This window comes from Apteryx mantelli, chromosome Z, assembly GCF_036417845.1.
Source record: "Apteryx mantelli isolate bAptMan1 chromosome Z, bAptMan1.hap1, whole genome shotgun sequence".
In the NCBI taxonomy this organism is placed as follows: Eukaryota; Metazoa; Chordata; class Aves; order Apterygiformes; family Apterygidae; genus Apteryx; species Apteryx mantelli.
Genome location: NC_090020.1, coordinates 28347033 through 28361596, shown reverse-complemented (window position 1 = coordinate 28361596; position 14564 = coordinate 28347033). Strand labels below are relative to the sequence as shown.

General features: G+C 40.0%; 1 protein-coding gene across 1 annotated transcript in view; it reads right to left on the bottom strand.

The window, feature by feature from the left end:
* PCSK5 (proprotein convertase subtilisin/kexin type 5) overlaps positions 1-14564 on the bottom strand; it is a 259883-nt gene that overhangs the window by 94510 nt on the left and 150809 nt on the right. The window contains exons 11-12 of the mRNA XM_067315277.1: positions 4079-4196; positions 2801-2989 (exon numbers count right to left, since the gene is read on the bottom strand). Of these exons, the coding sequence (XP_067171378.1) occupies positions 2801-2989; positions 4079-4196 (307 nt within the window). The remainder of the gene's footprint in view (positions 1-2800; positions 2990-4078; positions 4197-14564) is intronic.

The following is a 14564-nucleotide window of genomic DNA, read 5'->3' as shown; positions in this document are numbered from 1 at the left end:
CTGCCAAGACATCCTGCATGCTACTTGTATTGAATGCCTTTATTTGGACGCCCTCATGATTAATACTTTAAAAATTAAATGCCCCCAAACCAAAGAAATTCTCATGTTAGTGATTAAAAACTCTCCCACTCGTACTATAGCATGGTGCTAAAAAATATACATCCAACAACATTCACTATACTAATTCCAAGACCACTAAGCTGTAAGATTTCCTACAGAACGACTAAATAAAACAAGTTTTGAAATATTGTTTTGAAAACCATTGTGCCCTTGTACATTGCTTTATCCTAAGAAAGGGTTTGTGAAGGTTCTAGTATATCTCACACCTAGACTTTTGCAAAATTCATTTATTCCTTAATATTAGTACCCCAGAGCTGTAAGCTGTAAGTCATAGCCAAACGTGACTGACAAGTCCATATATTTCTGAAGCTTGCACGGGGAAGGAATTCCTGGTGTAACCATGAGTATTTGCTCCTTCATGAATAATTTGTTTTTGGAAAATGGTAAAACATTAAAAGGCATTTCAGGTTTCTTAGTTTTCTGGATATCCTTCTACTAGTACAGGATAAGAAGCAGCTGAACATCTCATATTTTAATACATACACTTGTTTTTTCTCTCTACCACCGGCACAGAAAACAATTACTTTTTAAGGAACAGGGGTTACAAAGAGACTGATTGAATTAAACTTTGTACCTTTTCCACATACCAGTCATCACCAGAGGTGAACTGTGAATACTGGAATGTCTTTATCTCCCACTTGCTGTGAGTCAACTGCAAGACATGAAAGGCTAGAGCCAGAAGTTAGCTGTGTTAAGACCACTGGGTTTACATGAGCTTGTTTTGTTTGGATACCTAGTGGAGGACTTTTAGATTTCTTCATTTTGAAGCATGGAAGAACTGCTGCATGAAAACAGAACAGAAAACTAAAGAAGGATTCCTTCAGAGAGAAAACAAAAGCCTGATTCATAACTGTTTAGAGGGTAGGTGTCTGCCTGTGGTTAGCAAAGGGTAAGTTCTTTGTTCAGTGCAGCAGGGAGATAGGTAGATGTGTGTGCACATATGTTTTATCTACAAGGTGCTGACAACACTGGTAATGAAATACAGGACATATCCTAAAGGGGCAAAAACTCCAGAAAAGCTTTCTCTCCATTTAATGTATTAATGTCTACGGCTTGAAGAATATTTTCAGAATATATCCCTTTTCTTTGAAATTAACTTCATCTCTAATGAAAATGTGGGTTTACCCTTCAATCGGAACAGAATCTATTTGAACTCCCCCTGTCCCTATAACAGGTCCTTCCTCTCGAGAGGAGAGGTAGGTCCTGCCACTGCTGGGGAACAGGTAAGTGCACAAGTCTCCAGGTCTAGTCAGCTAGTATCACCAAGTCTGGCTGGGGGAATGTGGATGGTGAGGCAGGCCAGTCCCACTTCATCAAACACTTTGAAGACTAGGACTGGGGATATAAACTTCAGTGAAGGCTTGAGCTGGAAGGCAGAAGAGTTGTCACAACATAGATGAGACACTCAGCTTTTTCTGCTGGTGAGACATACTGCAATAATGTCAGCTTTTGGGTGGGAGCCCACTCAGTGCCCAGTGGAATTGCAATCACCTAAACCTACTAGTCACCACGGCAAAAACATTCTTTATCATAGTATGGCCACTGCAGGAGGAAGAGTTGTCTAGCCAGCTGGAGAAGTACGGAAGCATTGCTTATCACTGTAACTATTTGCATATTTGGAACTGGGATGGAGTTTGAGGAGGTCTCTCATCAACTGTAGATTTTGATCGTTGATTTAGCATTATGTATCCAAGAAGGAGTGCTGATGGTTTCTTCAAAGATTTGTTACACTCCACCAAGGAAACAGGAATACCATTGTGCAGTCTTTCAATTTGCTGAGGACAAATGCTAGTGATGTACCTCATCTCTAAGGTCTAAAATTGCATTAATGTTAGAAATGCTTTGGATAAAGAGATACTTGTCTGAATCCAATTTGGAAAAAAAAAGAAACTTCATGTGGTCTCAGCTTCTCCATGAACATAATGTAGAGGTGACAGCATATGAGAAAAAAGACTGATCTTTCTTAGTGCTTAAGAGTGGCCTGACAATGTCCAGCAGCAAATATCCATCACAGATCTGTGGGATGAAGGAAATTGATGACTTTTTTTTAAATTTTAATAGGAAGTTTGTAGATGGATCCATTCATTTCAAAGTGCCAGTACAACTTTTCAGCACTCTTCTACCAAGAGTCTTTCATGGCTCAAGCACACTATTTCAATACAAAATGTAAAAAAAAAGATATGGAAATTGGTGATATCAGGAATCATTAGCATATTCAGAAAGCTTAAAGAAAATAATTATAGAGGTTTACTATTCTGTCTGATTTTTATTATTAGTGGACAAAGGCATAAGAAAGGAAGGGAATGAAAAATAAGTGCCAGTGGTATGAAGAAATGCATTTCCATTCAGCTTCAGTTTCCTTCTGTGATACTCAGGCTGTCATTATTTTCTCTGCACTGCCCAGCCTTCTAGTAATTGGTGAGCAACAGACTATTAAAATTTACTAATCCCAGTTTTAAAGACAATGATCTTCAACAGCTTTACAGCCTATTCTTCTACTGATAGAGATCGCCATCTTTCAATTCCTTTGCTCTCCATTTTCTCCATCAAAAAAAAAATTTGGATCCTGTGTCTGTCAGTTTATCTACTGTAATGACTTGACTACTCTTTGCTTATGCTGCAATCTCAGTGCAGGCTCTGCACGTTGACTGGACTGCCAAGTTGCGCTGTCATACTATACCTGTTGGCCAATAGCTGTGACCTAGTTCCCGAAGGAGAGGTTAGGTAAATTGCCAAGTCTCCACGTCGAGGGTGAGTAATAGTGATGCGCACAACCACATGCTCCAAGTAGATCACGTGGTGGTTGGGGTTATCTGAGCAACCGGTGGCTTTGTAAATTGAACGGACAACGCTGTCAGGTCGTATTGTTCTATAATACAAGCATATAAAACCAACATCAATGTTTTTTGCTTGTTCTGTAAAATAAGACAACCAAATCACTTTGGCTTAATAGTGAATGTCAGTGATGGACAACTACTTCTGAGAAGTCAGTAGCCTATAATCCTTAGTTTTAGCATTTATTTCCTAGCTGAAACTATCACCATAGGATAATTACTTTACTGCAGTCACTGCCAATTATCTGGCTTTCTATTAATGGCTATACTGACACGTACACATGGTAAAAGAGGACAGTGACAAACTGTAATAGCAATAGACCTTTGGGGCAGAGCATTTTTTGTGGATTAGTGGCCAGCTGAGAATTGCTGGGATTGTCATGGGATCACAGCTGGTCATTAAGTTCCAGGAAGTGCCTGGCATATCCATAGACCTTGCTTAAGTAATAGCAAGTATTTACATATTAACTGTTGCAAATAGTGGGTAAACAGTATTTGACTCAGCTGGTTTAAATTGGCATAGCTTCCTTGCAGACTATACTAGTTTTGCACGTAGCCTCTCAAATATATCTATTAAATAAAAACGTTCCTCAGTGATTTTAATGCTTTGGAAACGTGCCTTATGACTGATGCTCCCCCTGTATGCACAGAATGTGCATGCTGAATCTTGCTCTGACGCCTGGTTCTACCGAGACCCTACCTGAGCAAGGTCATTTAGTCTTAGTCTCTGAGCTAGAGACCTTCCTGAGACTGTCAACAGACAGATAATATAAAGTAAGATTTTAAAGAAAAGACACTGAACTGGAGTTTGTACTCATCTTACAGGGTGACTGCAGCGCACTCAACCAGACATTCTTGATCTTCTGGGCATCACCTCTACCGGTATCAATCAATATCCAGCCTGACTTATTTTACACCTGCAAGTTTTGGGGTATTCTTTAAATTAGGGTCTTTTTCCGAGAATTACAGGAAACAATCTTTACAGGCAAATGATCTGACATCTCTGAAGGTGAGAGATCCCCAGTGTAGCTTTCAAAATTAAACACAATGCAAGGGAGGGGTAAATTATACCCAATTTCTTTCCATAAGTTTATGCCAGCAAGAGTTTTGGCAGCGGGTATTACTTGATTTGCCGATCCGTGTTCTCCACACACACATGCTGTGGAGGGACTGTTGTCCACTTTTCTGCTTCTATCACCATTGCTTCAGCATCCATCAGTCCAAATCCATAGAGGTGGCTCACTGCAGGGTACAAACAGAAGGGTTGCAGTTATAGCATAAAACCTTGCCTTTCATCATAGAATAATACTAGAGTTTCATCCTAATGACAACGGCTTCTTTTCTACTTACTTGCTTTGTCTCAAAGCTCAAAAATCTCTTTGCCAGAAACAATAAAGACTGTATCTAGTTTGTTCACTGAATCTGTTCACTGCTTTATCACAGAAGCGGCCAATGACCAGCATGAATAACACTGCCTTACCGTGAGGAGGGTGGACCAGAACTGCAGGGTGCACAGTTGCCTCTGATTGCCCTTTGCCCACTTGCCTTAATTCAGCCTATTCCTCTTATATGACACAATGTTAGAAGGTATGAAGCACCAGAGAAGGGTTATGTATTATTCAAATAACACACACACACACACACACACACACACACACACACACACACACATAAATATTGAAGGCAACTGAGTCACTAGACTTATGAAGGAGCAGACTGTGCCATTTATAAGTGCTGTACTGTTTCCACTTCCTTGAGTGTAAGTAGCATGTGGATGCTTTCCTACTCTTACATGCAGTATAAGTTATTCCCACCATCCATGCAGCCAGCTAGAGCCTACATCTCCCTAAACTTGTCTGCATGAGGAGGGAGAAAAGCCATGGTTTTTGAAATCCAAGGCTTTAAAGGTAATCTGGTTTTCATGCAGAACATGTGCTGGAAAGGCTGCTTTCTCTATGTCCTTTGCACATCTGCAGGTGAGGGATGCTGAAGGTGGTGTGGAGAGAGCCCTACCATGGCTGGGCAGTGGGACCTTGTTCAGCCATGCAGCTGGTCACCTCTGGTATTACCACCTGCTGGCATTGCAAGGCAGTGCTACTGAACATCCACTCTTGGAGGTTAGCATCCCTTTAATGCTCATTCCTGGATGTTATAACTATGGATACCTTACTTACCCCTACTTGTCTGCCATGCTATGGACAGCAAAAAACTGTCCCCTTACTCAATGTCTCATAATTTAACTTTATACCTAACCGTCTTCTGCTCAAAGAAGTGGAAGGTTTTAAAGCATCATCTTTCCTAGGATACATGTGAAAGAATGACTGAACTTCTAAATATATAATACTCAATCAATGTTAGATATCTCCAACAGATTTGCCGCAATCTTATCTACCTTTCTGGTAATTTCAAGAGCTCATACCTTGGTGGAACTGTCTCAAGCGTGTCAGCAGCTCACAAAGGGTAAAAAGACAACTGCTTTGAATTTATGTTTAAAGACCAAGTTTAGTAAAAATGTCTAGTTTGTAAAGGGATTAGTAATAAGCAGCCTTAAAAACAGACTCAAAGTTTCACTTACTGATCTGCAAATTAGCTGTGCGTTTTTGGTGGCTGTTCCAATCAAAACAGAAAATTGTGAATGGATTTTGATGAATTAGAAAGAGCTGCTAACCACATGGTTTTATTGTGACAAATCTGTGCCCTTGCTAAAATCCTGAGGGGAGGAGGTGAAAGGAAAAAGCTCTGGAGGGAGGAGTTTAGATCACATATAACACTTTATCAGTAAATCAGTTTAACTTGCTACCACAGAGGGTGCTACCAGAAAACCCTCAGAAAAACATAAATGCTATTTTAATCGGTAATGTGACAAGACATGGTGTAAGGCCTTCCAGCTGCACTTTGCAGAGGGTTTGTGAAAGCAGTCTCCATTCATTGCCAAACCAGAATTCAGAGGATTCCATCCAAAACAATCCCAACTGTGTCAAACAAGTAACAGTTCAAAGCATAAAAATAATCAGTGCTTAAGGATCCCATCTTCCAAATATGGCAATATCTAATGCTGTCTGAAACTGCCAAATGAAGAGGGTTCTTCAGTGGAAAGTCCTGCAAGGCATAATGACTATGTAATGAACTGGTTTCCTTCCCATTTCCTTCCCCTTCAGCCCCAAACTCAAGCGCGCATAGCATGGAAATGTTCATTTGGAGAAAACTAAACACGGCTCTCCTGCCAAATGAGGCAGGTACCGTATTCAGAAATGAAACAAAAGGACTAACGTATTTAAAGATAATTAAATTCAGCCCTCCTTCAGACTTCTGAATCCTCTTTAATGTACTCCCCCAAAAAAATGGACAGGGAAAGAGAGTTTCTCTTTTTCTGTGTGGGTGGGAGCAGGCAGAAGATGGGCAAGGAGGGCTTAGACGGAGAAACTGTTCATTCTGTAAAGAGGGCCCCTGTGATGGGAAGCTCCCTGGTCATTGACGTCATCTTGCAAAAACAGCAGTCTGATCAGAGCATGTTTATGTGCAGCCATCCATCTATTTTACACTGCAACCAGCACTCTGATATTTAAAACTTTGGTTAATTATCATTGTGTCTGCTCTAAAGAACAGTGGGAGGAATGACAGCATTAACTCCGATGGTCAGTAACAGTCACTTACTTTGTATAGCACTATTTTTTAACAGTGAAGGATTAAATTTGCGTGAATAGAAAAATCTTTAGAGCTAACCCATGGAAAATGTGCCTCTTCCTCCTGAAAGGATGGCTTAGTGCTCAGGATATCCAGCTGTAAGACGCTGTGCGTTCAATCCATCTGTTGAGCTGAAAGTAGAGCCAAATTTCTCCTCAGTTCACCTTTGCTCACCCATAAGGGCAGAAGAGCTCCTAGCAATGCCACCAAGGCAGGCAGTAAGGTTCTCAGTGAAACTTAAACGGCTTTTAAGCCACTTCACACTAGAAAATTCCTGCTCTGATATGCACATTAAAAAATACACAGAATAATGTCTACAGAGCGAACTTTCTACCATTCCTACCTCCCAAACTACTTTGAAAAGAGAGATGTGTTCATTTTTTCATGCAGGAGAAAAGTTTACTACCCCAGGTTATGGGGTCGTGTTAATTGTCCATGACAATTATGACATTTAATGCTTAAACTCTCTTGCATAAAGAGCGGAGGTGGGAGTAAGAAGTTCTGCACCTGCTGCTTTTTTTTTCTTTTAACAGTTGAAACAAAAGTATCTTTTTTCCTTGAAAGGCATTCCCATTCAAATCAAAACATCCTACCAGTCAGAGGTGCTCCTAAAGCCTTCCACATGGAAAGCTTCCAGACAGCTGACATTTGGCTGTCTGCAGCGTTTGTACTTCAAAGCCCTTGATCCAGTGGGCTGGTTAGCAGCTACAGGTACTGAGACAGGCCCATCATTTTCAAAGACTAAATAATAGCAATTTGAGAAACCATTACTGAGTTAACAAAAGTAGTCGCTCCCCTGCGTCTCAGAGAAGAAAACAGATTTTGTCTCCTACTGCCTTCAAATTGTGCCCCTTCATCTGCTGGTGCTGCTGGGGGCTCTGTGCTGAGGGGAAGAAAAACCTCGGCAGAGCACATAGCGGCCACAGATATTTTCTGGTGAATATTTGGAAATGCCATGCATTTGTACGTGACTGGTACTGAGCTCACTTCTGCTAACAGAAATAGGAAAGCAGTATTTGAAAGATACAGATGATTTGCAGGATGAGATAAGGCAACTGCAAGCGGAAAAAAACCCAGGACCCTGCTAGCACATACCCACCTCTGCGCTCCCTGCATTATCACTGCTCTGAATTAGCTCTGCGCTCCATCGCTAGAAATCCCTGAGCATGTTCGAGGGGGTGTGGGGCACCTATTCAGAGATGAGGGGAGAACCTGAGGTTGGTGCAACATAAGCTGGGGGCTAAGGGACAGCCTGTTGCTGTGGCTGAGCTGAAGGGCTGCAAACTGCGACCTCCCAGGGCTCATGGCATCTGTGGGCAGAACCACCCTTGAATCCTCCCTCCGCATAGGCAGCAATGCAAACTGACCCACTCCTTTTTCTGCAAAATCAGAGGCAGATGCAGAGCTTTACAGACACAGGACAAGTTCCAGAGAAAAAACTTGCCTCCTGGAACACAAGGTAAATATTGAGTTTTAGCTGATCCCTTTACTCTTCTTATCATTAAAGAAAATAACATTTCTAGAGGCCAAAGTCCATTTATTTATCCCCAGAGCAGCTCCTCTATTAGCCCAGCATGAAATCAAGGCCTGCTCAGCTGCTCTACAGCCTTCCCCAGCTTTTTGTTAATCCCTTTGTTTTTGTCTGAAACTCCTATTGAAAATTCAATAACTTTCTTATTTATACACAAAGAGGATGTAAAGCTACCCCCAAATCTAAAGACAGAATATATATCCCACTTGACTTGACTAAGAGAAATACAAACTGCTGGTATTGATAAATCATAACACCAAATCATGCAGACTCCAGAAAAATGGGGCCCAAACACTGAAAACACAGCATTTCCAGTGCCTCAGTGCAGCTAAACTCAATTTGTTATGCTGCAGTTTTCATTTCCTATCATCACGATGTCTCATCAATAGTTAGCTGCTAAGCCTCCCTTGCTATTCTGCTCATCTGACAAAAAACACTGCAGGCTACTCTCTCCCCTCCGTATTTTGGGGAGTTTCATTTTCTGTACCCTAAAAGCTGTATTGGAAATACAAATATTGCCTGGTATCTGTGATAATTTTGTATACACATAACAAATACTAAAGCAGTAGGAGAGACAAACTGTAATAATTTCAGTGTTTCAAACCAGGAATACACAACTGTGCTAAACTAGATTCAGCTGTTTGCTATTTAAGTTGTTATGGCTGTCCATTTATGCTATCTTAGGATTTTGCTCCACTCTCATCCAAAATGAGAGCTGCAAAATAAGGGTCTGAAATGTCCCTTATGTTTTGGTTCTCTTAGAAGCTGCTCAGCAAGACTGGAAGACATATGACTACCAGATTTTTCTTTGGATTTTTGGATTGTTCTTCTGTTATTCTGTTCTGTAATTCAGTTTTGTTTGTGTGTGTGTGTGTGTGTGTGTGCGTGCAGAGAGACAGATATTTCTCCGGGAAGTTTTTAATGGTTACGTAGTCATCTTCACCAAAGGACTTAAAATATATCACTCTTTAAGTATTTGAGTCTGAGCTTGTTTCCACAACTGTATTAGTGCTGCACACATTTATCAAGGAGAGGTGATCATGTGTAACTGTATCTAGCACTATGGTCAGAGCAAACAGGACCTTTTTTTACACCTGATTAGGGAATGAATACAGTCATCTTTATTGCTCAGTTTGACTATGTTTCAGATCCTGGTTTTTGTATGCTGATGTCAGATAATGCACTGGCAACTGTGTACTTGCCAACAGAGACTCCAAAATATCTTTTAACAGCAGTGAAAAGCTTTTCCTTTCTACTCTTTCAGTTTGCTTCCTTGTCCTTCTCAAAATGAATTTCAGTATTTCTTCCTATAGTCATATGACCATAGTCAATACTTGTTTCAGTTTTATTTGAAGGATTTCAAATATCTTAAAAAGAGAAAAACCTTAAGGCTCAGTGATTCCCATCCTGCAACTACTTCGATCCATCCTACACCAATATTTCTTTTACATTTGACAGTTCATTTGCAAACATAGAGCTCTAATTCTACATTACTTTAAGTTTCTGTCATTTACATGGTATATTGAAACGCTTCTAATTACAAATAGGAACACCAATTGTTTAAAGAAAATTGAGGGACAAAAAAGGAATAATGCTATGATGACGCACTGCTTAAACTATTTTCATTTTATTTTGTCATGTTTTAACTAAGAGAACGCTGATCTGTAATGAGACTTTATCTTGTTTCAACCATATCCTTAACCCCAAATTCCCCTGTTTTGTGCCAACCTGTGATCAGTTACCTATGATAAGGGGATGTGATTTCTAAAACACATAACTGCCATACAAGCCAATAATGTGCAAGAACTTTCTTTTTTATTTTGTTGTAAAACCAGCTCCCTCATGCTTTTAGATTAAATGCAATATATGCTTTTTTATATTCTTGGACACAACCAAACCACAAATTTTTCTACTTAAAGTCAAAGCAAACCACAAATCCTGTCCTCCTTCCCCACATAGTTCCAAGTATCTCTAAAGACTCAGCAGGGACAGAAGAAAAAAGAGTTCTTACTCTTACATTGCACCAGAGAATGATTTAAGGGACAGAAAGTTGCCCAATAAATTTGTTATAAAAGTGGCTGTTACAAAAGCTCACAATGAGAAACCGAGGGACTTCTATTTTTAGAAATGTGCTAACAGAATATTTTAAACATTGTTTTATTAGACTCCCAGCTGTGTTTATGTCAATTACCAATTCTTGCATCAGTACAAATAATTTCTCCAGTATGATAGTAACATGGATTTAGTAGTATTGACAAAGTATTTGACAAAAAAAAAAAATCAACTCTCTGGATTTTGCAGTGTTTCTGTCCGACTAAAAGCTCCTATTCATTGAAAATAAAATACAGATCTTCAAGGAACACTGCTGGGACAGCTTACAGCAATTACACTTCCAGCAGCCGGTGCAGCTTGTGAATAGTTTCTGTATGCAGTTCTGACCCTGTATCACCTTCTATGAGACTTTACATCAATGTAAAAATATCTAAAACCCATCACCTTAAGACAGAGGAACTGAAATTCAAGATTGCATTTGTATTCACATCCTGGCAGTAATTATCTTTTTCAGGAGCTTAAAACACATACGCTCCTTAAGCAGTGAGATATTGGTTGACTAAAGGACTAAGAACAAAAGGTTCTTTTGGGTTGTCAGACTGGGCTAATAATGACAGCAAGTCCCACCCAAATACTTTCCTCTCTGACAAGGGTTAGCAGCCTCATGGCAGAGGTCATTAGTCTTGGAATTCGGCCACACATGGTCTGTGGTCACCACCGAACGCCTGTGTGTACCTGGCATGGCCATGCCAAGTCCCCCGCTTCCCACAGCAAGCCTGTTATCAGCACCCAATTTAGTTTACAGAGATAGATTACATATGTGCAAACCACGTTAATGTAGTCCTCATAGCACACAGGATCTACTGTGCCCTACATACAGGGACATTTCCATCAGCGTCACTGAAAGCACCAGCGCACTTTGCTGAAAAAAACCTCAGCCAACTGGTTTACTTCTGCTGCTGAAGGAGAGAGTTGTGATAGAAACCGAAAACCTAACTACTACTTGCTGGTGATTGCAAAGACAGACAAGCTGCTGCTTCTCTTGGTTTTATACAATGGGATTTGGCTGTAAATCATAAAGACTCTACTAAAGACATTCATTTATGTCACTTAAAATGAGCCAGCTTATGTGAATGGAATAAATCCAAGGATTACGTGTATTTAAAAGGGGATTAAAGTTTACCGAAATAAAGTTGGCGAAGGCACATCTACAGTAATGGAAGCCATAGTTTTTAAACTCACTGATAGTCATTTTATGTTGTTTTTAACCAAAAAGCACCAAGATCCATTTCAAAACATGGCAGTTTGCAATTTTTCTCTAATCAGAACAAGCCATTTGGTGACTGCACCATAGAATACTTTCTATAAAAATGTACTCACTTCCTTTTTAGGAGCAAGTTTTCCTTTATTAGGAGCAAATTTACCCTCGGAGGTGCATTCAGGATTCCCCAATAACTTAAAAGCAGCCAAATGTACTAGTCATTTTATCTTATCAAATAATAAAAACTCCTTTTGGTGAGCGCCTGTCTGATAGGCTTCATCCCAGAGCAGATGATGACAGATGAGTTAAGGAACTGTAAGAGAAAATGCTGACAGATCGTTAGCAGGAGACACAAAGATACCATTTCTGTGCTGTCAGGTGTATTAGATATACGGTGCCGAACATCCTTCTTGCTCTGTCTTGCACAACAGCTCTGTCTGTTCAGAGCTGCTGGTGCTCTGCAGGGATATTCATGCTCAAGCTAATTCCTGACTGAGTACAGGGCTGCAGCAGATTTCAGCAGAGGAAGGATATACACAAATGTACCCACAGTTGTAATTAAGTGTTTTGCAAATTATTTAATACTAATGACGGTAATTTTTAGAATCGAAATTATAGCTACCTCTCCCCAAAGCACAGTAAATATTAATTAACTAAGTAGACTTCACACTATCCCAGTAATGCTACACCGTAGATGCAGATCAGTAACCTTGAGGCAAAACGAAGTTGAACAGTTGGCCAGGATCACCCAGATAGTTGGACCAGTAACACTGGTATAGACCTTATGGATGAATTTCTGCATCCACTGAGGTAATAGCAACACTCCTATTGATCTGCATGAGTTGATTTTTCCAGAGGGAAGTAACAATAAAGTTATACACAACTTCAGGCATCGACCTGATCTGAATTGTCCTATGGAGGCACCTATCCTTCCCATTTATTAAACAGGAAGTGAAAACTCCTAGATGCTCTAGGTCCTACCAAGACATTCTAAATGCTGAAAATACCGTATATTAGATGGTATGAACTGCCTCCAAACTGGCCTGAATCCCAGCCCCGCTAAGTAGACACGTTCTAATAACAAAAAAATTGCCAATGTTGTAATTACTGCATTAGAACAATGCAACAGCAACAAAAAGCTTTTGTGTTCCCAAAGGCAGGTGCTGGTTGTTTAAAAAGACAAAACCACCCCCTTCACAAACATTCATGAAGCGTTTGCTAGCTATTTGCCTATAACATTTCTCACAAGTGCACTACTCCATCAGTTAGACGATAAAGAGGTCAGGCCACCGAGTATAACTTTTAAGGATTTTCTTCTAAAATGTGGCCTTCATTCTCTCTATATACAGCATTCTGTTTTGCAGAATTATATCAGTTTATCTTTCAGTTTTTACTTCAATGATCCTGGTATTTCTTTGCTTAATACTCCAAACTGGAAAACTACATTTCACATGAAGTGGTTGACTCTGAGGTTATGAGTCCACAGGGGAAGACTCTGTTTCTCCACTCTTCCTCTTTCCCAGCCTCCCCACTTCTTTGCAGACTTTTGCAAAAGGTCTAAGTTGGGCATGTTAAAATAAAAATGTCAAAGGTTATCATTCACATGGTCTGTACACTGTTACTGTTGCCAGTCCACTTGGCAATGTCTGGAAAACTAGGAATTGCAGAGTATAGTGACTGTGCATAGCTTTGCATCTAGGACAGACGGACACAAGTCTGCCAGTGGTTCAGCAAAGGCACTATCTTCTTAAATTCTTTGTCTATTGTTCTGATCATAGATTAGTGGTGATTCCCAGTACTAACTATTATAATAGAAATTTAATCCGAATTTAGCCTTTTGCCTGCTATTTTAGAACCATTTAATTTGCACTGCAAAACACTGTACATAGCAAAAAAAAGGGTGTGAATTAGGCTCATGATATATGACTGTAGGAAAGCAACCAGCTGTAGCACAACATGTCAGTCTACTTCTCTTTATGTATCCCAGAATAGGTATGAAGTTTCTCCTTAGACTCCATTTTAAATTCACAACTCCATTCCTTGCTTTTTTATAGCCAGCAGGGAACAGTGCTGCAGAGTTGGTGAGTAATGAGAAGCTCTGACAATGAAGAGTTTGAGCCTGGGAGAAGTAATGAGACACCTACCTGGCTTCTCTGAGCCATTCCTCTCCTCCTTTGTACATCTCTATCTCTGCAACTATACAGATATATTTCTCATCTTATGTGTCTTTCAACCAAAAGCAAAGTTGGGTGGATCTCATTTTGTGCTAAGGAAAAGAAAAATAACCCCAACAACAACGATTTAGGCTGCAGAATCCAATATATTTTCCAGCTACCTTCCCCAAATCCCAAGGAGATTTTTCAGGTCTCGCTCAAGGCTAGCAGAGTTCAGATACCAGGCAATTTGTTTGGGTTTAAAATATGAAACACTGAAAAATTCCTAATGCAATTTTAATACTACATTTAAAAAACATTATTCACAGCTGTCAGCTGGGAAAGGAAACAAGAACCATCCAGAAAGGCTGCAATGACCAGGAAATAAAAAGCCACAACCACTTTACACTTTCTGCTAAAAAACATATTTTTATGTCCCTTTTCCTCAACTATCTTCATTTCCAAATTCCACCTCCTGTATTTTCTCTAACTATAGCAATGCTCTCTGTAATAAGCAATGATAAAGGTGATGGTATTGACCCTGTGAGCCCTATGATATTTAAAAATGGTTGTGAGATTCCTGAGGATGCACACCTTTTCCTATCACACATACATACTCTCTCAATGCTGGGGAGAGACATGGTGACATGTCTACTCACTGTTAGACTTGCTATTTTAGCTGGTTTGCTTCTCCGTGTTCCTGGAGCTAAACTGAATGCCGTCCTGTGCTCAAACAACTTCCAACCAAGGGCTACAGCGTGAAAAGTTTTCAGATGAAACTAATCAGTCCAGGTAATATAACACTAATGCTTAGCTGTGCAAGTGATGCCAACATCTCTTTAAGACTTTAAATCCATATAGGTTGAAGACTTGGCCACATGCAATGTAAAATATGGCTGGAATGTATTTCCAAAGATGTATTTCCTTTT